This window comes from Lytechinus variegatus, chromosome 14, assembly GCF_018143015.1.
Source record: "Lytechinus variegatus isolate NC3 chromosome 14, Lvar_3.0, whole genome shotgun sequence".
Taxonomy (NCBI): Eukaryota; Metazoa; Echinodermata; class Echinoidea; order Temnopleuroida; family Toxopneustidae; genus Lytechinus; species Lytechinus variegatus.
In genome coordinates, this window is record NC_054753.1 from 23,803,230 (window position 1) to 23,829,406 (window position 26,177).

The 26,177-nt window shown below is 37.1% G+C and overlaps 1 protein-coding gene across 3 annotated transcripts in view; it reads left to right on the forward strand.

The window, feature by feature from the left end:
* Nucleotides 1–26,177, forward strand: part of LOC121427673 (A disintegrin and metalloproteinase with thrombospondin motifs adt-1-like) — a 29,361-nt gene that overhangs the window by 719 nt on the left and 2,465 nt on the right. The window contains exons 2-5 of one of the 3 annotated variants that reach the window (XM_041624190.1): nucleotides 22,358–22,570; nucleotides 23,802–24,041; nucleotides 24,805–25,011; nucleotides 25,423–26,145. In XM_041624190.1, the coding sequence (XP_041480124.1) occupies nucleotides 22,358–22,570; nucleotides 23,802–24,041; nucleotides 24,805–25,011; nucleotides 25,423–26,145 (1,383 nt within the window). Of the gene's footprint in view, nucleotides 1–22,236; nucleotides 22,571–23,801; nucleotides 24,042–24,804; nucleotides 25,012–25,422; nucleotides 26,146–26,177 lie in introns of those variants that run through there. The other 2 variants (XM_041624191.1, XM_041624192.1) reach the window with 2 other exon arrangements.

The following is a 26,177-nucleotide window of genomic DNA, read 5'->3' on the forward strand; positions in this document are numbered from 1 at the left end:
AGACGTGACCAGGGCTCGAAACCTCGAACCTCTGCACCAATTTGTGACTTCCTCATATAGCTTGGATTACAGGCGCGCGCCACAACGCCTAAGTACATCTACCATCCACTTTTGGTTGAAAAGTGACTAACGGTTGCGTAGTTATATGTGTTATGTTTGTGACGGACTCACGACATTTGGACCCCTTAATCTCGCCTGCACCTCTGGTTGGCGAAACAAAACATAAAATCAAGCACGATAAATAAATTGCTGCTTTGGTTGTGCAAGGGCGTTACCAGGTTTTGTGCACCAACTAATACATACCGTATGTAATTCCTTAAAAAGCTATGAGCCCCGGAATAGGTAGACTAGCATAGCTGGAGTAATATAGGGGTGCCTTGAGCACCTAACAAAGTGGATACGTGCGCTATATCGTCAAGGAGCTTCACTCATTATTTATTTTCTATAGCTAAGTATTCTGCATTGAGATAATTTCCGTCCAGGATTCTTTTTATCGTATATATAAAAAAAATAATTTCTTCAAATGCCTATGGGCAAACTCGATAGTTGGATGGTTGTCTGCATGCTTTGGGCACCCACATAGCTATAGGGCCTAGTGACGCCGTTGCACATAACAGAGTCACCACGTGAAGGTAGCAGCATGACCCCGGGTTAGTAAAAATTAAAGGTGATCTGAAATCAAAATAAAGAAAAAAAATATGCAATGAAAAATAATGTAAGTATAAAGCCCCAATGAATGGAATGTGAATAAATGATAAATAACACATGCATAGCAAATTTCACTAATAAATATATAAAAACACAAGCGGACACAATTATTCACAAATATACACAAATACATGGGCACTTACGGGCACAAATAGGCACAAATATAAACATATATGCACCAGACTGACACATGCATGCAAAAATATGCACAAATACACAAAGACAGTTATATATGAAATAAAATGATAGGTACAACACAAAGCTGGAGCAAGCGACGCGGAGGCAAAGCGAAGCGCCGCTGCAGCGCGCTGCGGTAACGGTATAGAATTCACGGCGAATGTAACTGGCCAAAGAGTCGTGACGGGGAAAAGACAATGCCAAAGGTTACCGGCGAAAAGGGCGTGATGACGATAACCGGATATACAAGGCGAATGCAGCAGACGAACAAGGTGATGGTGGCTGAGGGTGATTGCCTCGGCCTACAGGGGGGGGGGGGTAAGATAATTAGGATTTCAATTGCAATATTCAATCAGGAAAGATATTTAACAAATGCTGCTCTCCTTTATGTCACTAGATTTCTGTAAAAAAAACAATTAAATAAAATGAACAGTAGCATGCAGAAGAATGATCAAAACGAGATTAAGTCAAAAGAGAACATAAGCAGGAAAATTTACTCTATTAAAAATAGCCAGAGCAACAACCAATATGTCTGCTTGTATGGTAAAAGCAGAGCTTGATGGGAAACAAACAAAAAATCTGAAATGGGTAAAGAAGAAACGTTAAGGTTGAAAATAAAATTGAGTTAAACGAGGTCGGCTGGAAGACATGAACACCAGGCTGACTTGGACTCTCTGCATTGCGTAACAGTGATTATGGATAATCATAGCGCACATGTTATGACGGTTATGTTGAGTAGGAGCAGCTGCGTGGGTTCCAAGGTGAATAAAGTTCATTATTATTGGAAATAAAATTTTATCGTGTTCAGCGATGCTGGAAGACAGCGAATACTTGCCTTAGTGACTACCCTGGATTTGTTACGTATTTAATTTTGAAAATGCATCCAACAAACACAATTATACAGTCATTCTGGATACAAAATAATACAACGTTGTTAATGATGTTTAGCAGAATCTACCGAAAGACCGTTAAAGGCTCCTGGGTAAATAAGAACATTCATTAATAAGATTGTTTAAAGGCGGGTAAGCTGAAAGTCCGGGAGTAAACAATGGAGTGGTCACCCTGCATCAAATGAAATAGTAAAATGCATCAATTTATTGGGCATGTTTGGAATGCTACCATTATGGGGATTTATAATATTGGGTTTAAACTACGGCCTTCAGCACTGAAAGAGATATTTCGACGTAATAAGTAAAAAATGCTATATTAAAAAATCAAGTAAACAATCTAGGATAAGTTTACATTTGAAATAAAATATATATGTATGTCGCATTATACGGTATCAACATTGGTACTTCTGTTTTCTTATTACCCCAGCGACTGAAAAGGGGAATAGTATTGATTTTAGAAGACAACCGGAAAAATCTGCAAGGGCTCCCCTGGAGAATTAAGGGTCATAATTAAGAATGGAAACGTATTCAATTCTGTCAGCAATACAGCTGAGAGGGCGTCATAAACATCCGATCGAAGTGGCTACCTGAGATAATTAGAATCACTCTTTTAAAAGCGGAATAAAAACTTCACGAGAATGACAGCCAATAAAAGCGAAAGTGTCTATGCTGGGTAAAAAAATATTCAATATAACGCTTAAGAAACATCCAGTCTGAAAAGAGAATGGTCAAAAGTTAGACTGTGGAAATCCACATACGATTAAAAGTTGAATCTTTAAATGGACCTCTGCCTTAAATGTTGCAGGTCACTGGATTGCCGCCAAAATAAAATATCAAATTCGTTACACTGGGTAAATGAAAGTTATTACGAACAAGTAATATAACACACTAGTAGGACCATTGGTAGCCGACCGCCAATAAAATGCTAAAATGAATTTTAAGCAGAGCCCGGTTGCAGGTCTGCTACTAGCAAGAGTGGACTCCCTCTGTAAATATGACCTTTCCTTAAATAAGATTAATTATTAAATTTTGTGACAAATGAGTCCGGTAGTAAACACTGCATCACTATAAAGTCGTTAAAAAGGGACTGTTGGAAGCTGCCACCAACCGTCACTAACTGTACTGCGTTAAAGGTATCCAATCCTGAAAGAATCAGATTTCGGTGCAAAGTATAAAAGAAAATAAAATGATAAACAATTATCCTATATAATTTTACTTTTCAATATTTGCCTCATATGGAATATAAAACAGGTCGGTTTGTTTTATCACCATCTCCGCTTTTAAGAAAGGGGAAAAACAACCTAATACTCGAAGTAACTATATCCCTTGGATAAATATGAGTCCTCAATTAATGAAAACATTTCATTTTGTTAGCAATGCAGCTGGAAGGTCTCCAACAATACCCATGAGTGGCTACCTTAAGAATCAGTATTAACGGGAATAAAAACTTCAAGTCAAGCAGGGCCTGTTGAAAGACAGTAAATAGAAGCTAAAGTCGCTATCCTTGGTATTATCAAGCCTGAAAAGAGAATAAGAATCAATTGTTAAAATAGAACATGCTATGTGAATCCACAAAAAAAAGAAAAGTAATATTTAAAAGGGACGTCTGCTTTAATAAAATGCAGTGTCACTCACTGGAGAGCCGCCATTGCAAATTTATCGAATTTGATAAACTTGGAAATTGAAAGTGTGTTAGGGCCATTTGAAGTAACGCAATAAAAGCCTACGTGGCCACTGATGAATTACTATGAGCCATTATCAATATTTTGCGTAAATACATATCCAGCCTGTAATAAGAATGTATCAGAAGTTATGAGAAATGGATATCCATGCGAATTACAGCTGATATATTGACCAATTATAAAAGTAAAAAAAATATATTTTGAAACTTGACTTTTCTGTCTTTAATCAGCACTTCTCCTTTGAAAGTGAAAGACTTGAAATGAAATATGTGCACGTGATAGCAGGGCATGCTAGAACACCGTTAATAACAGCAGTGTTGGATATCAGAGGAGGGGAGGGAAGTAAAATTAGGGCTATTATAAAGGGTAAAAACAATTTAAAAAAATATCCAAACAGGGTCCCCTCTCGAGGAAGACTGCCAATATATGTTGGAGTGAAGTGGCTACCCTTGATAGATGAGAATTATTATAATTATCATTACTTGGTTTGGTCACGTCTACCCTGTAAAGAGAATGATATATCAAAATGAAATATAGATTTAGCTCTTGAAACTATCGTAGCGATATTTTCTGTACATCAATGTCTTCATTGGTCAGGGTCGCCATCATATCAAATATGCTGTCACTGGAGCTCTCCTGAATATAACAGAAACAATATTGTTAAACCGACATAATATAAATAATTCATGAAGTATTCAAAAAGGTTACATTTGACTCTTATTCTATCTCCTGAATAAACATCTAAATATTCACTTATAGGCATTTTTATTAAAATTGGCACCATAAATTATATATTCGATCTTCCTTTCAAAATCAGGGACTGAGCTTAATAAATGAAATATGTGAAATAAAATGTTTGGACATTATTATTCAAATTTTATATGAGGATGTCATTAACTTCGCTGAATCGTTGAAAATTTTATATTTGCCACCTATTTTTTTTAAATTTCATTCCTGCTCTATTTATTGAAAATATATTGCATTAAACATGTTAGATTTGTGATTTTTTACGGAATTGATTAATGTCAAACTGAGATGAATCGCATAAAACTATCCATTATCACTTACCCTTTTCATTAGAGGAAGGGTGACTCGGTGATCTTTTATGAAAGGTTGACAAAGAGTGACTCTTTGATGAAAGGGTGACGAAAAGTTTTAGATGAAAGGTGATTTGTTGCTCTATGATGACAGGGTGACGAAGAGTGACTCTTTGAAAGGGTGACGAAAAGTTGTAGACGAAAGGTTACTTGTCGCTCTATGATGAAAGGTGACGAAGAGTGGTAGACGAAAGGTGACTTGTTGCTCTTTGATGAAGGGTGACGAAGAGTGGTAGACGAAATGTGACTTGTTGCTCTATGATGAAGGGTGACGAAGAGTGGTAGACGAAATGTGACTTGTTGCTCTATGATGAAAGGGTGACGAAGAGTGGTAGACGAAATGTGACTTGTTGCTTTTTGATGAAGGGTGACGAAGAGTGGTAGACGAAAGGTGATTTGTTGCTCTATGATGAAAGGGTGACGAAGAGTGGTAGATGAAAGGTGACTTGTTGCTCTTTGATGAAAGGGTGACGAAGAGTGGTAGACGCAATGTGACTTGTTGCTTTTTGATGAAGGGTGACGAAGAGTGGTAGACGAAATGTGATTTGCTGCTCGATGAAAGGGTGACGAAGAGTTTTAGATGAAAGGTGACTTGTTGCTTTTTGATGAAGGGTGACGAAGAGTGGTAGACGAAAGGTGACTTGTTGCTCTATGATGAAGGGTGACGAAGAGTTTTAGATGAAAGGTGACTTGTTGCTTTTTGATGAAGGGTGACGAAGAGTGGTAGACGAAAGGTGACTTGTTGCTCTTTGATGAAAGGGTGACGAAGAGTGGTAGACGCAATGTGACTTGTTGCTTTTTGATGAAGGGTGACGAAGAGTGGTAGACGAAAGGTGATTTGTTGCTCTATGATGAAAGGGTGACGAAGAGTTTTAGATGAAAGGTGACTTGTTGCTTTTTGATGAAGGGTGACGAAGAGTGGTAGACGAAAGGTGACTTGTTGCTCTATGATGAAGGGTGACGAAGAGTTTTAGATGAAAGGTGACTTGTTGCTTTTTGATGAAGGGTGACGAAGAGTGGTAGACGAAAGGTGACTTGTTGCTCTATGATGAAGGGTGACGAAGAGTTTTAGATGAAAGGTGACTTGTTGCTTTTTGATGAAGGGTGACGAAGAGTGGTAGACGAAAGGTGACTTGTTGCTCTTTGATGAAAGGGTGACGAAGAGTGGTAGACGAAATGTGACTTGTTGCTTTTTGATGAAGGGTGACGAAGAGTGGTAGACGAAATGTGATTTGCTGCTCGATGAAAGGGTGACGAAGAGTTTTAGATGAAAGGTGACTTGTTGCTTTTTGATGAAAGGGTGACGAAGAGTGGTAGACGAAAGGTGACTTGTTGCTCTATGATGAAGGGTGACGAAGAGTTTTAGATGAAAGGTGACTTGTTGCTTTTTGATGAAGGGTGACGAAGAGTGGTAGACGAAAGGTGACTTGTTGCTCTTTGATGAAAGGGTGACGAAGAGTGGTAGACGAAATGTGACTTGTTGCTTTTTGATGAAGGGTGACGAAGAGTGGTAGACGAAATGTGATTTGTTGCTCTATGATGAAAGGGTGACGAAGAGTTTTAGATGAAAGGTGACTTGTTGCTTTTTGATGAAGGGTGACGAAGAGTGGTAGACGAAAGGTGACTTGTTGCTCTATGATGAAGGGTGACGAAGAGTTTTAGATGAAAGGTGACTTGTTGCTTTTTGATGAAGGGTGACGAAGAGTGGTAGACGAAAGGTGACTTGTTGCTCTTTGATGAAAGGGTGACGAAGAGTGGTAGACGAAATGTGACTTGTTGCTTTTTGATGAAGGGTGACGAAGAGTGGTAGACGAAATGTGATTTGTTGCTCTATGATGAAAGGGTGACGAAGAGTGGTAGACGAAATGTGACTTGTTGCTTTTTGATGAAGGGTGACGAAGAGTGGTAGACGAAAGGTGACTTGTTGCTCTATGATGAAAGGGTGACGAAGAGTTTTAGATGAAAGGTGACTTGTTGCTTTTTGATGAAGGGTGACGAAGAGTGGTAGACGAAAGGTGACTTGTTGCTCTATGATGAAAGGGTGACGAAGGACGACTTGGTGTTCTTAGATGAAAGGGAGGCAAAATGTGACTTGATGCTCTTTGATGAAAAGGTGACGAAAACAGACTTAATGCTCTTTGTTGGAAGGGTGTCGAAGAGTGACTTGCTCTTTCATGAAAGGGAGACACAAAGTAAATTACTGCTCTTTAGTAAAATGGAAGTGAAGGTTGACTTTTTCCTTTTTGATTAAGGGTGATGAAGAGTGTCTTGGTGAACTTTGATGACAGGGTGAAGTGACCTGATGCTCTTTGTTTAAAGAGCTACGAAAAGAGACTTAATGCTCTTTGATGAAAAGGAGACGAAAATAACTTGATGCTCCTTGATGAAATGATGGCGAAGAGTACATTGCTGCTCTTTAATGAAAGAAAGGTGAAGGGTGACTTCGTACTCTTTGATGAAGGGTGACAAAAAGCGACGTGATACTCTTTGATGAAAGGGAGACGAAAAATAATTTGATGCTCTTTTTTGAAAAGATGCCGAAGGACAACTTGATGCTCTTTTTTGAAAAGATGCCGAAGGACAACTTGATGCTCTTTTGTTACGGGGTGACGAGGGCGACTTGATAATCTCTGATGAAACTGCGATGAAGTGTGACTTGCTGCTTTTTGATGAAAGGGAGGCAAAATGTGACTTGATGCTCTTTGATGAAAAGGTGACGAAAACAGACTTAATGTTCTTTGTTGGAAGGTTGTCGAAGAGTGACTTGCTCTTTCATGAAAGAGAGACACAAAGTAAATTACTGCTCTTTAGTGAAATGGAAGTGAAGGTTGACTTTTTCCTTTTTGATTAAGGGTGATGAAGAGTGTCTTGGTGAACTTTGATGACAGGGTGAAGTGACCTGATGCTCTTTGTTTAAAAAGCGACGAAAAGAGACTTAATGCTCTTTGATGAAAGGTAGACGAAAATAACTTGATGCTCCTTGATGAAATGATGGCGAAAAGTACATTGCTGCTCTTTAATGAAGGGTGACGAGGGCGACTTGATAATCTCTGATGAAACTGTGATGAAGTGTGACTTGCTGCTTTTTGATGAAAGGGTGACGAAATGCTCTTTGATGAAAGGGAGATGAAGGTTAACTTGATGCTCGTTTATGAAAGTTTGACGAAGAGTTTTAGATGAAAGGCGGCTTGTTGCTGTATGATCAAAGGGCGACAAAAAACAAGATTCGATGCTCTTTGACGAAAGGTTAACGAAAAGTTACGATGCTCTTTGATGAAAGGGCGACGAAAAGTGACTAGATAATTCTTTGATGAAAGGGTGACGAAATGTTACGATGCTCTTTAGATGAAAGGGCGACGAAAGGTGACTCGATATTCTTTGATTAAAGGGGGACGAAAAATCACGACGCTCTTTAATCAAAGGGCGACGAAAAGTGACTCGATATTCTTCGATGAAAGGGTGCCGAAGATTTGTAGATGATGAAACGCAACTTGTTGCTGTATGATGAAAGGGCGACAAAAAAGTGACTCGATGCTCTATGATGAAAGGTTGACAAATAGTGACTTGATGCTCTTTGGTGATATGAGATAAATGGTGTCTTGATGCTCTTTGATGAAATAATGACGAGGGGTGGCTTTATGCTACTTGCTGAAAGGGTTCAGAAGATTTGCTGATGAAAGGCGACTTCTTGCTGTATAATGAAAGGGCGACGAAAATTGATTCGATGCTCTTTGATGAAAGGTGACGAAAAGTGAATTGATGCTTTGTGATGAAAGAATTACGAAAAGTGAAATGATGCTCTTTGATGAGAGGGAGATGAAGGGAGACTTGATGCTTTTTGATGAAAGTGTGATGAAAGGTAAATTCATGCTCTTTGTTGAAAGGCTGACCTAAAGAGACTTAATGGTTTTTGATGAAAGGGAGACGAAAAAAGTGATGCTCTTTAATAAAAGGGAGATGAATCGTGACTAAATGCTCTTTGATGAAATGGTGACGAAGGGTGACTTAATGCTCTTAGCTAAAAGGGTGCCAAAAATTTGTAAATGTGACTTGTAATTGCATGAAGGGTGACGAAAAGGGACTTCATGCTCTTTGATAATGGGTGACGAAAAATTAAATGCTCTTTGATAATAGGGAGATGCTGGATGACTTTATGTTCTTTGTTGAAAGGGTGACGAAGGGTGACTTGCTGAAAGGTGACTCGTTATTCTGTGATAAAAGGGAGACGAAGAATGGCAGATTTTTGATGAAAGATTGACGAAGTGTGACTTGATGCTCTTTGACGAAAGGGTGACGAAAAGTGACTCGATATTTCTTTGATGTAATTCCGACGAAGGGTAACTTAATGCTCTTAGCTGAAAGGGTGCCAAAGATTTGTAGATGTGACTTGTAATTGCATGAAGAAAGGGTGACGAAAAGGAACTTCATGCTCTTTGATAATGGGTGACGAAAAGTTAAATGCTCTTTGATAATAGGGAGATGCTGGATGACTTTATGTTCTTTGTTGAAAGGGTGACGAAGGGTGACTTGCTGAAAGGTGACTCGTTATTCTGTGATAAAAGGGAGACGAAGAATGGCAGATTTTTGATGAAAGGTTGACGAAGTGTGACATGATGCTCTTTGACGAAAGGGTGACGAAAAGTGACTCGATATTTCTTTGATGAAATTCCGACGAAGGGTAACTTAATGCTCTTAGCTGAAAGGGTGCCAAAGATTTGTAGAAGAAAGACTTGTTGCTGTATGAAGAAAGGGTGACGAAAAGTGAGTTGATGCTCTTTGATGAAGGGGTGACGAAAATCGAAATGCTCTTTGATGATAGGGAGACGATGGGTGACTTGATGTTCTTTAATGAAAGGGTGACAAAGGGTGACTTGATGCTCTATGATGAAAGGGAGACGAAAATTAGCAGATCTTTGATGAAAGATTGACAAAGGGTGAGTTGATTTTCTTTGATGAAAGGGTGACGAAGATTTGTAGATGAACGGCGAATTGTTGATGTATGATGAAAGGGCGACAAAGAGTTGTAGATGAAATGTTCCGTGTTGCTCTATGATGAAAGGGTGACGAAGAAAGGTGACTAGTTGCTCTAAGGTATAAAACAAGATAATAAGTATACCCTATGCTCTATCATATCGAACAAAATAATCATAACCTAATATCAACCATACTCCATATAATATATATATGTAATTGATTTACTTAATACCCTTATTTCTAACTCCTCTTGAAAGAATTAATAAATATTCAGTTATATGTGCGTTGCTTTGACATGTCTTTTTGTTCCATAGGCATGTGACTTGCGCAGAGCTCGGTCCATTTTTGTCAACATTGTTGCAGAAATTTCTCTCCAAAAACAAATATGTATTGTCATTCCATTCCACACCTGTAACAAACAAAAAAAAGTTAATAAAATATGTTTTGTTCTGATGGTTGAGTTGCAATTTTATTACGCTTGAATTATAATTACATATATCATGTACCATATAGATCTAGAATATAAAATATACTTCCATAGAATGTTATCAATTTATATCGTTTATAGGCCAGCTCGTTATTGCTCGTTGTTACCTAGATCTACCGTCCAATCAATGTTCCTACTATTTTCATAACCACCATTACGAAATTTGGCGCTTTGTATAATTAGTTTTGAATTCAAAATAATTTTACTAAGAAAAATGTCTCCATTACCTACATTATACGTATACGCATGATAATGTTCTGAACAAAAATGTCAAGCCTAATTTCGAAAGTTTGAATGAAAAAAAATCATTGACTTTTGTTTGACAATAATTATCATCACTTCATGTAGTTTCATCATGTCCATATTCATCATCATAAACTGGTTTCTGCCATATTTTTGTGTCAGTTAGCTTCTAAATAACCCAAAATTAGGCCCTTTCCTATCCACGAGTAACATTATTTCTATATATTACGTGTGTGGGACTGCGCATGGGATAATGTTCAAACTGCCAAACAAGAATTACAATCTACATCTAAGCATCATTATAAAAAGATGTAGGCCTAAAATATATGTAGTTGCCGAATTATAAACTTCTCTTGTCCTTATTTACTTTTTGATGCTGAATATTGGATATCTGCTACGACCTGCAAGTTTCATCGGATATCAAATTAATGTCACTATTAGCTATTGGTTTCATTATCATTATGGAATTTAGTACTTGGTATACAACTAGTTTGGTCTGTTCTCATATTTATAAAAATTTAAGATCATTTTACTAACAATTATCTTTCCATCGCAGCAATAGATATACGTGCATGATAATGTTGCTCTACATAAAATGTTACATCCAAATTACGAAATTTGAAATAAAATAAATAACGAATGAAAATATACATAGTTAGAAATATCAAATGTCAATGGTTTTAAACTTACCGCGAACATTCAAACGAACGATGCTGCTGTGAATGACGATTAAAGGCCAGAAACATACGAGTGTTAAAAACCTATTTTTTTGTGAACTGAAAGTCTAACGTCAGAACGCAAAAAAGCTAAGGATATCGAATAAGGTACATCCTCGACAGTTATTCGAAACAATCGAACTATACCAATCACGTTGAAAACAAGTTACCAGTAGGTGACATTACAGCAATTTTCTTGACATGAAATAATAAATCTTACCGAGCTAGTTTAAGAACAAGCTTAAACTGTCAGGCGCCTATTGGGGACCTAATGTATAAATTTTACCTAGAAATCCCGACACTAAACTTGGCCTCAACAAACCAGCTCGACAAAATTCATAGTTTCATTAAGATCATGAAGTGATATTACTGTATTGTTCTACAGGTAAATAAATCTTGCCGAATTTTGCTCACGCTCATTGGGTTAACTCAAGTCAACAGGCCGAAAACACGAGCAACGGATTTTTTCTTTCTTTTTACAATCTAAACACCTCCTGTATCCGTGTATTATGAAGATATTTTGAGCATTCCATACCTGAAACACAAACATACAATAAGATCAATGTTTATGAAATAGCTTGGTTTTTATAATGGTTTTTTAATCTAATAAATGAAGTAAGCACTAGATCTAGAATATAAAACAAACTTCATTTCTTTTAGATTTGATAATGATCATTATCATCACTTTTTCATTATCATAGACATTGACCGCTTTATTTCAGCAAAGTTTTCTGTTTCAGTTACATTCTAAATAAGTTTAATTTTCATTCAAATATGACAATAATCATCAAAATAAACGTTTTTATATTCATCATAAACCTTTTTGTTTTAACAAGGTTTTCTGTTTCAGTTAGACTCTAAATAAACTCTATCGTCTGTCATATTTGACAGTGATCATCATTACTTTTATAATAATCATCATAAACCTTTTTGTTTCAGCGAGGTTTTCTGTATTAGATAGATTCTAAATAAACGTCATTTTTTCATATTCAACAACAAATATCATTATGATAAATTTCAAAATCATCATAATCCTTTTTGTTTCAGCTAGGATTCCTGTATTAGTTAATTCTAAATAGCTTTCATCGTCTGTTATATATGACAATGATCATCATTACTTTCATAATACTCATCATAAACCTTTGTTTCAGCAAGTTTTTTTGTATCATATAAATTCTGACTAAACTTAATTTCCTCTCATATTTGACAATATCATTGTTATAATCCTTTTCATATTCATCATCACCATAAAACGATTTGCTTTAGCAAGGGTTTCTGTTTCAGTTAGATTCTAAATAAACTTCATTTGTCTTTTATATTTGAAAGCATTCAATATAACTTTCATAATCATCATAAACCTTTTTGTTTCAGCAAGGTTTTCTGTATCACATAGATTCTAAATGAACTTTTTTTGTTCATGTTTGACAACAATCAGAATAACTTCAATAATCATCATCATAATCCTTTTTGTTTCAGTGAGAATTTATGTAGGCCTATCGGTTAAATTCTAAAAAAAATCATCGTATGTCATATTTGACAATAATCATCATTATAATCACTTTCATATCATTTTAAACCTTTTCGTTTCAGCAAGGTTTTCTGTTTCAGTTAGGTTCTAAATAACCGGAAGAAACTAGGTTTTTGTCAAGTAGTCTATAATTATCATCACCTTCCCCACTGTATGCACCCATGGCGCTTTTCCATCCACGATCCTTTGAGTAACAATGGCAACGATCTCTCGATCTATTTCTATATTATGTGTGTGGGACTGTGAATTAGACTGTTGGTGTAGCTAGAAACTGCTGAGCAAAAATTATGAAAATTGCCATCTGAGCATATTAAGAAAATTATAAAAAAATAAATATACTTACCAAGCCAAAGTGAAATATACGATTTAAGAACGTAAAAAATAAATGAAACGAAATGTGAAAGGGGAAAAAAAATAAATGAAACTCACCTTGTAAACATTCGAAACGGTTATTTCAACGAGGACAAACGTGATGTCCATTTTCGGATGCGAAATCGAGTATCGGATATTGCTAACGTGTTGCGCAAATTTCACCAGCCAAAATCTTGGCATGGTAAAAGTATCTTTATTCAGGGGCGGTGCCAGGGAATTAGGGGCAAGGCTACCAAAAGGTAACATAATTTTTGTATCAATTCAATGATAGGAGTCGATTTATCGACCCAATACTTGAACGCTTGAATATCTTTTTTATTCGTTTTTTCCCCTCTTTTGAGTGTTGATTTTTTTCATCGGGAATGAGGCCCCATGTCCCCTCCCTGTGACACCGCCCCTGTTTCATACATGAAAGAACAATTCTACAAGAATTGTCAGGAACAGTAAAAGCTTTACCACCTTTTCATACAAAAAAGTTGTAAAGCTTTCGGCGAACAATAAACATTCAAGAATATGAAATTGAATTTCATTACCCGCAGGTGACAACACAGCAATCTTCTTGACATGATACATTAAATTTTATGGAAAATGGCTAAAGAAAAAGTTTCGACCAGGCGCTTATTCTACGCCTACTGGGGGGGGGGGGCTAAATGAACTTACACTACGAATCCTGGCACTAAAACCTAGACTTAACCAATTTCCATAAATTTTAAAGTTTCATTAAGACCATTAAGTGATATTGCCGTATTGTTCTCCGGGTAAACTGACTCACTCGTACAGCAACGTTTGATCAGTCTCAGCATGTTCATCTGTCCTCTTTGGTGTCGTCATGCATCCTTGATCCAAGTGACACAAATTCAGCAACATTACAAATTTTCATAAGATCCAATAAAGAAATATTTCTCCAAAGCTCAAAAAATATGTCTGTCGCAAAATTATAAAGTTCAAATTGATAGAGCAGGGGCAGAACAACCGTCCAGAGACCCATCAACAAACCTCCCGTGAGCTGGCGCTGAGGTTCGGATTAGCCTCGGCGAAGCTCTGCCGTAAAAATGGTGTCTTGTCCGCACACAATATTTGAAGACTTTCTGTCCAAGAAAAAACTTTGTAAAGTCATTCTGTATATATCAAGTTCTTCCTGTTGATATTCCAATGTATAAGGATCGCCAACTGCCAAATATATCCTATTAGATATAAATTATATCCCGTTTGATTAGCTTCGGTATTACTAATAGGCCTGCTGTGCCTGTCCTCGGGTAGAAGGGATCCTGCTTGGTCACGTGATTTACAATATGACGCATTAATTTTGGTGAGATGGATGTAGTTGGCGCCAATAACGCAACATGCACCTGTGCAATGCAGCGAGGAATGTAGCGCAAGGAATGTTTTTTTACATATTCTCCGTTCTTCGTGTCCATAGTATACAAATGCAGCCTTTTTATCTGAAGCCACAAGGTCTCACCGGCTGCACTTCTCATTGAGGTTACGGCATTGGAGTGGTGTGGTATTTTGGCAGTACTCAAGTTGACTAAAACACAGGCCTGCGTCGAAATGTGAAATGTGCGTCGGACATTCCATGCCATCTTCATTTCCAGATTTCGAAACGAATTTTGGATAACTTGCGAATTCCCCAAATCCGTAAAAACTGTGGAATTGAATAAAACACACAAAAAGAATTGAGAATACCAGAACAATAAGGTTTATAAATATAAATAAAATAAGTTGTCACAAACGACAAACCTAAGAAATATATGCATTATGATGCAATAATTGGTATTATCCTCAATCAAAGCGTACTCCAGGCTGATAATGATTTGAAAAGAAAAAAAATGACAAAAACAAAGTAATGTACATTTGATGAAACTTGGGCAAGGAATATCAAAGTTATATTCAATGACAAGAAAACGATTTGCACTATTTCGGTGAAACAGTTCTATGCATTTCTTCAATATTCATTAAGCAAATTTATGTCATATCCCTACTTGTTCTTTTGTATTTATTATATGAAATGAATTAATGATTTATTATGTTTAATTAAATTTTGTCTAAGAATTATCCCAAAAGATGGTACGGCAGCTGAATTATTGCATTAGACATTTTTGCTGCTACTATTTCATTATGACTGTGGTGGAGACATATCATACGCACATGTACGAGATGTGGAATAATTATGATTTCATAATTATAGTAACATAAGACAAGAGAAAGTGGGGACATTACATCAGCTCACCTAATGAATATACATGACGAATTCATTAAACTAATTACAAGGAAAAAATCTATCTTATCAGAAAAAAAATTAAATAAGAGGAGCAATTTAAAACTTGTTTCATCAAAATCGGTTATACTATTAGAATAAACGAGTTTTGGAAGTTTTAAAACTCTAACTTTTTATTGGGATCCTCAAATTGGCAAACGTGCTTCAAAATGGCTATTTTTTGGACAACTCTCCATTTGTACACAAATTTTTCATTTTTTCCTCATTATCTTTCATATTGCATCTTGCAACCTTCTGAGCATTATGTCATGGGGAAAATATAATTCACACTATATATGTCAAGGTCAGGAGAAGATAATGTGAAATATGTAAAATAAGGGGGGAAATCTGATAATTTGATAACTAACAACTAATTTGAGGATCCCATAAAAAGTACAATACTTTTTAAATGTTCATAACTTGCTTATTTTCATGACCGATTGTGATGATTGTTCCTCTCATTTTACTCTTTCCAATAAGATTGCTTCTCTTTTTGGACTTTGGTGTCCTTTAAGTCTGCTTAGAAATGACAGTCCGCACGTGCCGCACACACTTCATCCGTCAACATCAGCGGGTCGTGAAATTTACGTCTGTTTTAATGAGCGCGCGCGTGCTTGCATCCGTGAAAGGTACAAATTTCTCTGGTACATCGCAAAATCGAAATACCTTGCTTGTTATTTCATAAATTTACTGGCAGCTAACTACGATCAAGAATTCGGGCTCGTGAGATCGAAGAATGCGAGAGAAAGAGAGAGGGGGGAGAAAGAGAGGGGAAGGGGCAGTGCGGCAAGATAGGGGGCGCATGAGGTAATTGCCCCCTCCGAAATTTTCGATGATTAAAAAAGATATTGTTGAGTTATTCCATCCTCCCTCGCCCCTAAACATTTTCCTTTGTCCTTCTGTGTCCCCAACTTTAAAGAAAATCCTGGTGCCGCCACTGAACAGATGAAAATGTTTAGTCTTCCGCACGGTTTACTACAGTAAAGTATAAAAACAAACATTACAAACTACTTGATTTTCACGTATACTTTTTTATATCATTCTCTCAATATGAGAACTTTAATAATTCCTCAAACAGAAATATCTATTGCTTTCTGAATTTTGCTGTAACCTCGCGCACAATAGTTGACATTTGTAAGATGGTTACAAGTCAATATATCCTTTTATTATCCATGTAATACTGGTATTATTTCCAGGTTGCAGACCATTTGTGGAAAATATTTTAAAATTCACGATATTTTCCCAGACTGCCTCAAATTCTGAAAAGGTCATAAAATGTTATCAACTTGTAGGAAATGTAATATTCTTCCATTCTAGAGTATTTTCTTACCATTCTTCCATCGCTCTCGGTACAGGATAGGTTACTGGCACTGGAACGTAATGCCTTCTGTTCTGGGCTGATCTTACTGTCGAGTTGCTTCCTTGTCTCAACTTATTCTCCAGTGACTTGCCTCCTGCTGTTTCGAGACTGACCTATCCTAAAAAAATGGTTAGTCAAGATGTAAGTCTTTCATTTTAACTCCATCTGAGATCTGTTATCTTAAATCTTGTGTCTTATCAGATGCGACGTTAAAAACCATTTTTTTTTTAATTTATCGGAGTGGACATATGGAATTCTTGCCCCTTTCTGATCCGGTCAATACTGTCTTCTGGTAACTTGGATTGAAATTTTTATTATATCGCAAAATTAATTTACTTTGAATTCAGTGTTCAAGAAATAAGCTTCATCGTCCGTCTTAATTCAATGCAAAGGTAAATTAATCATTGTATTTCAAATTCAACCTTCGAGAAATAAAATCAATGATCTATCTTCATGATTCCAATGGAAATGTAAAATGAATTTGACCATTGCCTTGACATGTTTATGTGCCTTTATATTAACAAAATTTGGCTGTGTCAAGTAACAAAAAATATATAAATTCACTTCATTCCTAATAACATTTCATAAAAATAAAAGATTCAAATAATAAACTAACCTCTTTGTTTGCATTTCAGATGACATTCATTGTCTAAACTTGTAGGATGAAACTGATAAACGTGGAATTGTAGCCCTCATCCAAACATACTAGAACGATTGGGCTGATAATGAGCTGTGATTACAGCGCGGATGAATACAAATCTTCGCATTCAGATCTTGCGGTCATGCAAGTCGGCGGTGCAGTACAAAAGATGTTTATTCCGATGTAGCAACAATTAAGCATTGTATGCTGTCCCCGCGAACGTTAATCCATGGTTAATCCAACAACCAGTCACTGGTCACCAGAGGCTGGTACTGCATTTCATAAATGGGGGAGGGGCACGAAAGTTATCTCCCAGAAAGGAGATATCACAGATATTCAATTATTACATAATTCCCTTTTTGAGGGCCGGATCCCCCCCCCCCCCGATCCATTGGGAAGAGAGCGCAAGCATCGACGCCGGACAGAATGACGTAGGTGTTTCATTAGTATCATATTTCAGTATCTATATTGAGAAAAGTAGCCTTTATGAAGTATACATTAATTTTATCGCAGGCTTTTCAATATAGCCCCATTGGTATTTTGTTAAACAATTGATACACATTTCTGGGGTTATCCCCCTCCCCTTCATGTTCCCTACCAACATGGCGTCGTCCTTGCACTTTTTTGTTCAGTCGGATAAACAAATTCGAATTGAGTAAATCGGTCATTTGAATAGACAGCTCTACCAAAAGATATGTTTGAGGTCGAGATATTTTTTTCACCTGCATTTTCACTGGTCATTATGGGGGTGTATTTCATAAAACAAATAGTCAATGATTTTCAATGACAAATTGGCTCTGAGCCAATTGGGTGCATGGATTTTAGTAGCTTGTAACAATCACTGATTACATTTTTTTCGTGAAATGTTCCCCTGATCATTGAAACATACATTGTTGTTGGAATGATTATACCAAATACTTTCTGACCCATTAAAGTACCTCGCAACAGCTGTGTAGCATTCTTACGTCAAGGCCTTTTTTCCGCTCTCGTTTTGCCCGAACGAATTAATCAATGGATTTGGATTCCTTGTTATGTGGTTAATTCATTGGTAATGATATGGATTAATGGATTCAATTCAATCGAGTACTAATCTGGGCAACTTGTTGTTATATTTAAAGGGAACACTCGGGGAATGGAAAAAATATTAAATATAGAAAAACGTAAAAAAAATAAGACGTTTGGATCGTTTATATCCCTGTTCAACTGGGAAAAACATGACGCTTTTAGGTCATCTAGCTGACTTGCTCCCCATCAATAGGGGGATCAAGGTGGGGGGGGCGATCGGGTTATATTATTCTCAATACTTTTTTTCTGAAGTAGCAAGACTTTGTTGTGTCTCGTTGAGTCTCGCTTACTTCGTATGACTGGGATATAAAAGTCTTAACGCCTAAACAAAAAATAGAAACATGAAGGACGAGATGATTGTTGTGTGACCTATTAATAGGGTACTTTAAACACCATTGAAATTCATTATCACAGTCCTTATCTTGTTAAACATATTATTAATATAGCACGACCACGAGATGAAATTTGTTCAGATACTGGTCTCATAAAGGGTACAGTTTTAAAGATTTTCTAATGAATTAATAAACAGAACAAGACGTATCTCTTCAAATAAATAATATATAGCGACATTGGCGGCGGAAGCCAAAAAAATTAGGGGGGTCTACCTGAAATTTTCTGATGGACACATCACAAAAAAAATTGACAAGCAAAAAAAAGGTCATTTTAGGGGGGGCAAGAGACATTTTAAGGGGGTCCACCAGAATTTAGATTTAGGGAAGGGGGGACGTAGGAAACAAAATTGACAAGCAAAAAAAAAGTTATCAACTAAGCATTTAGGGGGAACCGTCTCCCCACCTCAAATTTTTATGGGATCTGTTCCCCCCGCTTCCGCCGCCTATGTATAGCGAGACCTGGGACCCGTAACACAAAACCTAGCAATGATCGTCGAACAATTTTTCTACGATTGATTCCATTGACTAAAATGTACAATCAATCGTAAAAAAATCAAGCGTATATACGATCAATCACTAACCTTTGTGTTACGGGCACGGGACCATAGGCTCCTCAACACTAAGGTTTGCAATGAATTGCAAATACGAAAGAACCGCACTGATTGGTCCCTGGTCAGCATTTAAACCTAATGCGCGTGTAACATTAATAGTGATTGGTCAGTTAATTTATCTTTTTTATGAATGCGCTTGTAACCTATAAAAAAAATGCAAGCGCGAAGCATATGCTTACGTTTGGAATAATAATCTTCTATAAAAAAGAGAAGAATTTGTTTCCTATAAATGAGCGCGGGCCGAACTTTATTGAGTTTTAGATTGAATTGATTTAATGTAGGAAACAGGTATCTACATGTTCATGAGAAAGAATGCGAGCCACCTTTCTAGTAGCTATTTTTTTGCATCGGCTTTCACTTTTTTTGTGGCGGGCAAAATATTGAAGGGGTCACAATTTTGTGTCTGTGTGAGATCCTCCGCCAGGACTCGATGTATAATACAGCTTTCACCAATAGGTAGGGATATCTAAATTAAGCTATTCAGGGGTTTTCTTCCTTAAAAAAAGAAGCTTTTGAAGACTTTCAGTCATAAAAGGGCATATGAACCCTAATATTGATACTATAATTAATGCATGCATTAAATCATTCAAAATTCATATTCCCATCATCTCAATATCTATAATATTCATTAAATTTCCTCCTTTCTCGCAGTTGTAACATTCCATTTACAAAATCATAACAGTTAATTTATTTTTTTAAAAATATTTCATGGAAATTCCCATTTTCTTCATGCACACTCCTTCGCCTCAGTCCCATATTTTTAAGAATGATGCATCATATCCTGCTAAAAAAAATGCACTCCCCCCCGCCATATCCTGGCCAGCTGCTTTTGCCGAAATGGGAAATACTGGTGGTAAGTAACTTTAATTAAATACCGCCTAGATAATCTTTGAGGAAAATGGGAAATAGTTGGAAATGCAGGGACATTGAGAATGAAAATGACATATGCAACCCATAGAGTGGGTATTGGAGAAACAATCAAATAATTTACAAAATCATCAATAGTATTTCATCAAATAATTTACAAACAATTTAGAGTACATTTCATTAAAATTCAATAAAATCAAATACAAATTTTAGCATTAAAAATAATTTGATAATTAATTGAAATGGTAAGTCTGAAGCTTTAAAAATATATTTAAAAATTACATATGATTAAAAAAATCCAAGTAGCGACATCATCACATCGGTATTTAAACCATTGTTTAAAAAGCACAAAGTATTATATTTCGAGCGTAGTAAAGTTTAGAAAAATTGATAATTAGGCCTCCATTGAGATAATGGATTAATTTTGAAATTATAATTATCATATACATTTGTCTATAATAGAAGGCAAATAATGGCATCAACATATCATTGGCTGTTATACCACTCAAAACATTGAATTTCGAACATAACTTATTTAGAAACGAGGCAAAATTTTCTAGCAAAATTTTACAAGGTTAATTGGAACGGATTTATGTTTTTTCAAAAATTAAATATCTGATTCATTTTGAATGTATTTGGTCTTTCAGTATAATTTTTTTTAGATGAAACTTTCTTTCTTTAGCAAAAGAATGACAAACGAATAGTGTAATTCATCAACAATTGATTGAAGGTTGCATAATGTAAAAAGCCTCATGTTTCTTTGACGGTTTTGAAATATCTTCCTGAGGAAATAAGAAGTCGATGATAAATATGCCTACACACGTCCTTCGAAAAACAATCGTTAATATCTCCATTGTGACGTAGGCGCGCGCAAATAATGAACCCTGGATGAAGCAGACAACGTTTTGCATTGTTTCGCAAAGGCGCGTCATAAAAAGTGCGTAAAATTGTGACGTAATTTTTGCGCTTGGTAACCGTCTCCAAAATAAAAACTATACTGGCGCTGGCGCAAATGTCGCACGTGCACAATACAAATTGACTTCCAACTAAACTTGCGATTTTTCGTTATTTTGATACATTTTCAAAGGAATAATAGAAATTCGTGTTTGGATGTTATCATTTTCTTCATGGTACGATAAAATGCATCTTGAAGTATTACCATATGTAATGTCATGGTAATTCGATTTCAAAGAGACGGGAATTTTTTCTTGTTGGTGATCATTTTCAGCGTCAGAGGTGAGACAAAATTTCAAGTTGAGTCTAACATTAGTTTCTAACTTCTAAGAAATCTCAGATAAATTTACAATAGATATTCCTCCATGGGTAGGTCCATGGGTAACTTGTCTTATTTTAAGCTTAATTGGACTAATTTTATTGATGACAGACCTACCCTAAAAGATTAGATCTAACGTTAGATCTAGGGAATCTGAATAACATAACTCTAACTACCGTATGTGCAAGGCACGGCTCTGATTCTGAAGCTGTGGCATTGGGTGTAAATCTTCATAGAATCTAGGCCAATTATCTCGGAACCCGGGATATTATTTTGTATGGCAGTGAGTCCAAACTTCGCGCGTGTCCATACTTCGCGGACGGTCATTATCTCAAAAACTAGCCAATATCCTTACATCTGACACCATCAACGTGAAAAGCGACCTAAAATTACCCTTCGGTGAAAGTTTCTTTAGGATTAGTTCAGTATTCATGAAAATATTGGCAAAAGATCGGCAAAGTTGTCACCGCTAGCGCCCGTTTTGAAGAAATCAACAAGCATCACGATATCCCCATTTTGTAAGCAGAAATCATCAAAAATGTGAGTTAAATGTGGTACTAACCGATTCTATAGCATTTTGCCATCAATCTGATAAAACTATTTCACTTTTTGAGCTTGAGTTTTTGTTTAAATCTCCACAAAAGCTTTGGTGCGCGAAGTTAATGTAGGTCACACTTTTCTGAACGGTTTTCCAGCAAAGCCCGCATTCGCCAATCGGAATAGCATTTTGAGATCGCGATACAGGCAAAACCCCTTGACCTACTTTACATTTTCGTCCATGATTTTATAATTTACGATCTTGCCGTCAGTGTGGTAACTATTTCTTGAATTGGTCTTGTATAAATTATGAATATTTTGTGAAAAAAATTAAGCCTGATGAATATTTTTGAAAAGTGCGCGAAGTTTGGACACCTCATCATATGTGTGTGTGTGTTGAAACACACAACAATAACAGTTGGAAGGCCTTCTTCCATTAAAAAAAATAACAATTCGATCATATTTTTTTATTTGGTAACAGTAGTCTTCTGCGACTCACAGGATGGGTTAGCCCCATGGCAGCCATGGACAAGATGCAGTGTGTCGTGTGGAAAGGGAGAACAGACTCGGAGACGAGAATGTCCTCTTCCTTCGCTTCCCGGCAACATGCAGAAGATGCTTTCCGAAGACAATGGTTGTCAAGACAGCAAGAGTGTGATAATAACGCAACCTTGCAATATGATACCATGCTCATGTAAGTTGATTCAATAGCTTTCTTCATCATCTTCATCATCATCATCATCACCACCATTATCGTCATCATCACCGTCATCATCAGCAGCATTCATCATCAGCATCATCATCATCATTACCTTTATCATTATCATCATCTTCATCAGTGTCATCTTCATCAACGCCATCATCGTCACCATCATCACAATCACCACCATCATCTTCATCACAATCACATTTCCCATCATTTCTAAATATAATCCTTATCATCACCATCATCATCATCCCCATCATCATCATCATCATCCCCACCGTTCTGTTTTATATAGTTATTATAGTCAAAGTTCATTTAGTTTGCATTAGTTATCATTGTTTATACCTTATTTCGATTGATGTTGTACTTTAAATTTGATTATGTATTGTTTGATTTTGTTGTGCTTTGTGAACGAAAAATGAATAAATCTAAATCTAATCTTAATCTAATCTAAATCTAAATCCATCACCACCATTCCCCATTATCATCCCCATCACTATCACTATCATCATCACTATCATGATCACTATGATCACCATTATCATCATCTCCATCACCATCATCATCATCGTCTACATAATTATTTTCAGCATTTTCATTCTCGATCATCTTCATCTAGTAAAAGATCTATTCTCTTGTTCTCATTCATCTTGTTCTTTTCATTCAACGTCAAAAACATACAACACCAACTGCCAACTCCTCCACCAAATCCTTGTTATAATCGTTCAATCTACACTATTTATAACCACTGATGATTGGTAACGCCATTATCCATTGCGATTGGCGATAATTCTTGATTATCTTTGTATTTTTTTCCGAACATATAAAAAAAGAAGAAAAAGAATGTTATACAAAAATTAGTCAAACATAATATCACGTAGATAACAAATCGGGAGGATAGCCCATTTTGAGCAATGCTCTTCTGCCTTGGGGTTAAAGAGGGGGAATGAATATATCGTTCATATTTATCTAAGCTTAATAAGAACCAGACATTAAAATGATTGAACCATTTCAATTTTTGAATGCGTTAAGAATGCGTTTACGATTGCTTGAGACAATACCAAAATGGCCTTTTGATAATCGTCTTCTATTTTTCTATTTAGCAAGTGTATTGAGAGAAGTTTAGACTTATCTGAAATCACGACTCCCCATGATTCCTGTCTACAATTCTCTGAGTATTCGTATTTTTTCGTTATTCCCTCATTTTCTTCATAAACAGATTTTGAAGCAGAAATCGACCCTTCATCTCTCTCATCGTATTCTTACTCACTGACGGATCCGGCAAAACTTTTCCCCAACAAAAATGATTCGACTGCGACTGTCGACCAATCCGGCTTTGTCGATTATGATGACGATTCGGCAATGGAGATGGCATATGATACAGGGTGCTCCGAGCTCGACTATTCAGCCGCATGCAGCAATTCTACCAACGAGCGTCACAGGTTAAGAAGGGCAATACGTAAGTTCTTCAAATCCTGTCACTCGTGTTAATGGATAGGTACGGAAGCTTTTAAGTGCCATCGACTTGACGAGATGGCGAAATGTTTTATCTTGCCAAGTCGAATTAATATTGTTATTATTTGACATGGCAACATCCGTCCATCACGTAGCTCGCCATGCTGACGATTGTTGTTGTTGTTGTCTATATAAGAAGAATGTGCATGATCTAAGGATGCATGTACTTCCTTGCAACTCTTGATTACTCCTTAAAAGGATGCGGTATGTATAAAGTGTGATTGGAGTAGTAATAATGATAATAATCCGCTTTTATATAGCGCTTAATACATCGGAACGACGTGTCTAAGCTATATTTTACCCCGGTCATCGGATTCAACCAGTCATTTCCGCACACAACGTTTGCACATCCTCCACTCCCTGGGGAGTATTCCAGTCAGTCGCCGGTGAGGCGCACACAATACTGAACAAGCTACAATGACTTTCACATCCTACCGGGTACCAATTTAGCACCTGGGTCGATAAAGGCAAACTGGATTAACGCCTTGCCAAAGGACGCCAGACCGTGGTGGGATTCGAACACACGACCCTCTGCTTACAAGGCGAGAGTCAGATCCACTACACCACGGCTCCTCCAAGTAGTCTAGTGATTGCATTTTTTAATTATTTGAATAGTTTAAATACAGATTTATGTTCGTTTAACATTAAATATGTCTTTCAATTACAAATACATTTTATTTTATGTCAACCAACCTTATCAATCTTAGGCCTATCTCTTGGGGAGATGATATACTCCAACTGGACACCATGGTCGACGTGTTCGTGTGACACTGAAACCAATAAACGCTATCGCTTTTGCATCGTCAGTAAGCGGCAGTGCCTTCGGATCAAGGGACTGTTCCCGACCGTTGAGACATCGCACTGTTCGTGCTGGGAGTCCACCAAGACGAGGACAACCAAGTACAGGTCTCGAAGTAAGTAGAGTCGATAAGTTCTGAATAGTAATAGGTCGAGTAGGCCTGCATCGACTTTGATGAATTATGAGATTCTGAATTATTTGCTGAAGTGGTTTACGGTACACCATGTTGTGAGTCCTAGAAGGACAACAAAAAAGTAGATAGAGGTCGAAGTGAAATGAAGAGGTGTAGGCTAGAAAGTGAAAGATGAGTTGTTGTTATTATCATATCTTATATTCTAAGGATTACAAGCAATTTATCAATGATAATGTTAGGCCTATATTGAAAGGATTGGAAATTGTAAAACAAAGGCTCATAAAGAAGGTGAATTCATTTTTCTTTCAAATGTTATCCCCAATTATCTCAAGGCATCTCCTATCTATCAATGAAAATCATCGGCATTTGTTTGTTTTTCTTCCATTTTGACAGAGTTCCCCTATGATAAATATGACCCCTACAGTCCTTGGTCTAAATGGAGTGGTTGTCCCTGTGAGAAAGACGCTTTCCGAAGTCGAAGCCGGATGTGCCGTCCAGGGCACGAAATGGCCTGCTTTGAGAGAAAGCAGAAAACCGGCATCGGCATCGCTCAACTCAAGAGATGCAAACCGACTCCGGGATGCCACCGGATCGGTCCCATGAGTAATCTTGTGGACGAACGGAAACTTCTTCTGGAATATGCACAACAGCCATACCCAGCCCCTGCTAGGCAGGTGCCCCCTCGACCTTCAAACAGGATGGCTGTCGGACACAGAGTGCAAGCGATTCCTCCACAACCCGCGGTGAACTATGAAAGTCCTGGAATGGAAGAATACAGTCCGGGGATGCCTTCAAACACAATGACTGCCGGGCATAGAGTGCCAGCGATTCCTCCACAACCCGAGGTGAACTATGAAAGTCCTGGAATGGAAGAATACAGTCCGGGGATGGAGGAAGAGTATCCTGAGGAATTGGAATCAGAGGAAGGCTTCGTAGAAAGTGTAGCAAGCTGGTCAGCCTGGGGTGAATGGGAATCGTGCAGCAAGTCGTGTGGTACCGGTCAAGCAACGCGATGGCGCGAATGTCTTGATGGGAACCATCAACTCACGCAAGGTTGCGGTGGTGGTGATTATACAGAATCGCACAATTGTAATACTCAATCCTGTCCAGTTATAGGTGAGTATAAAAACTCATCACAATGTACATGT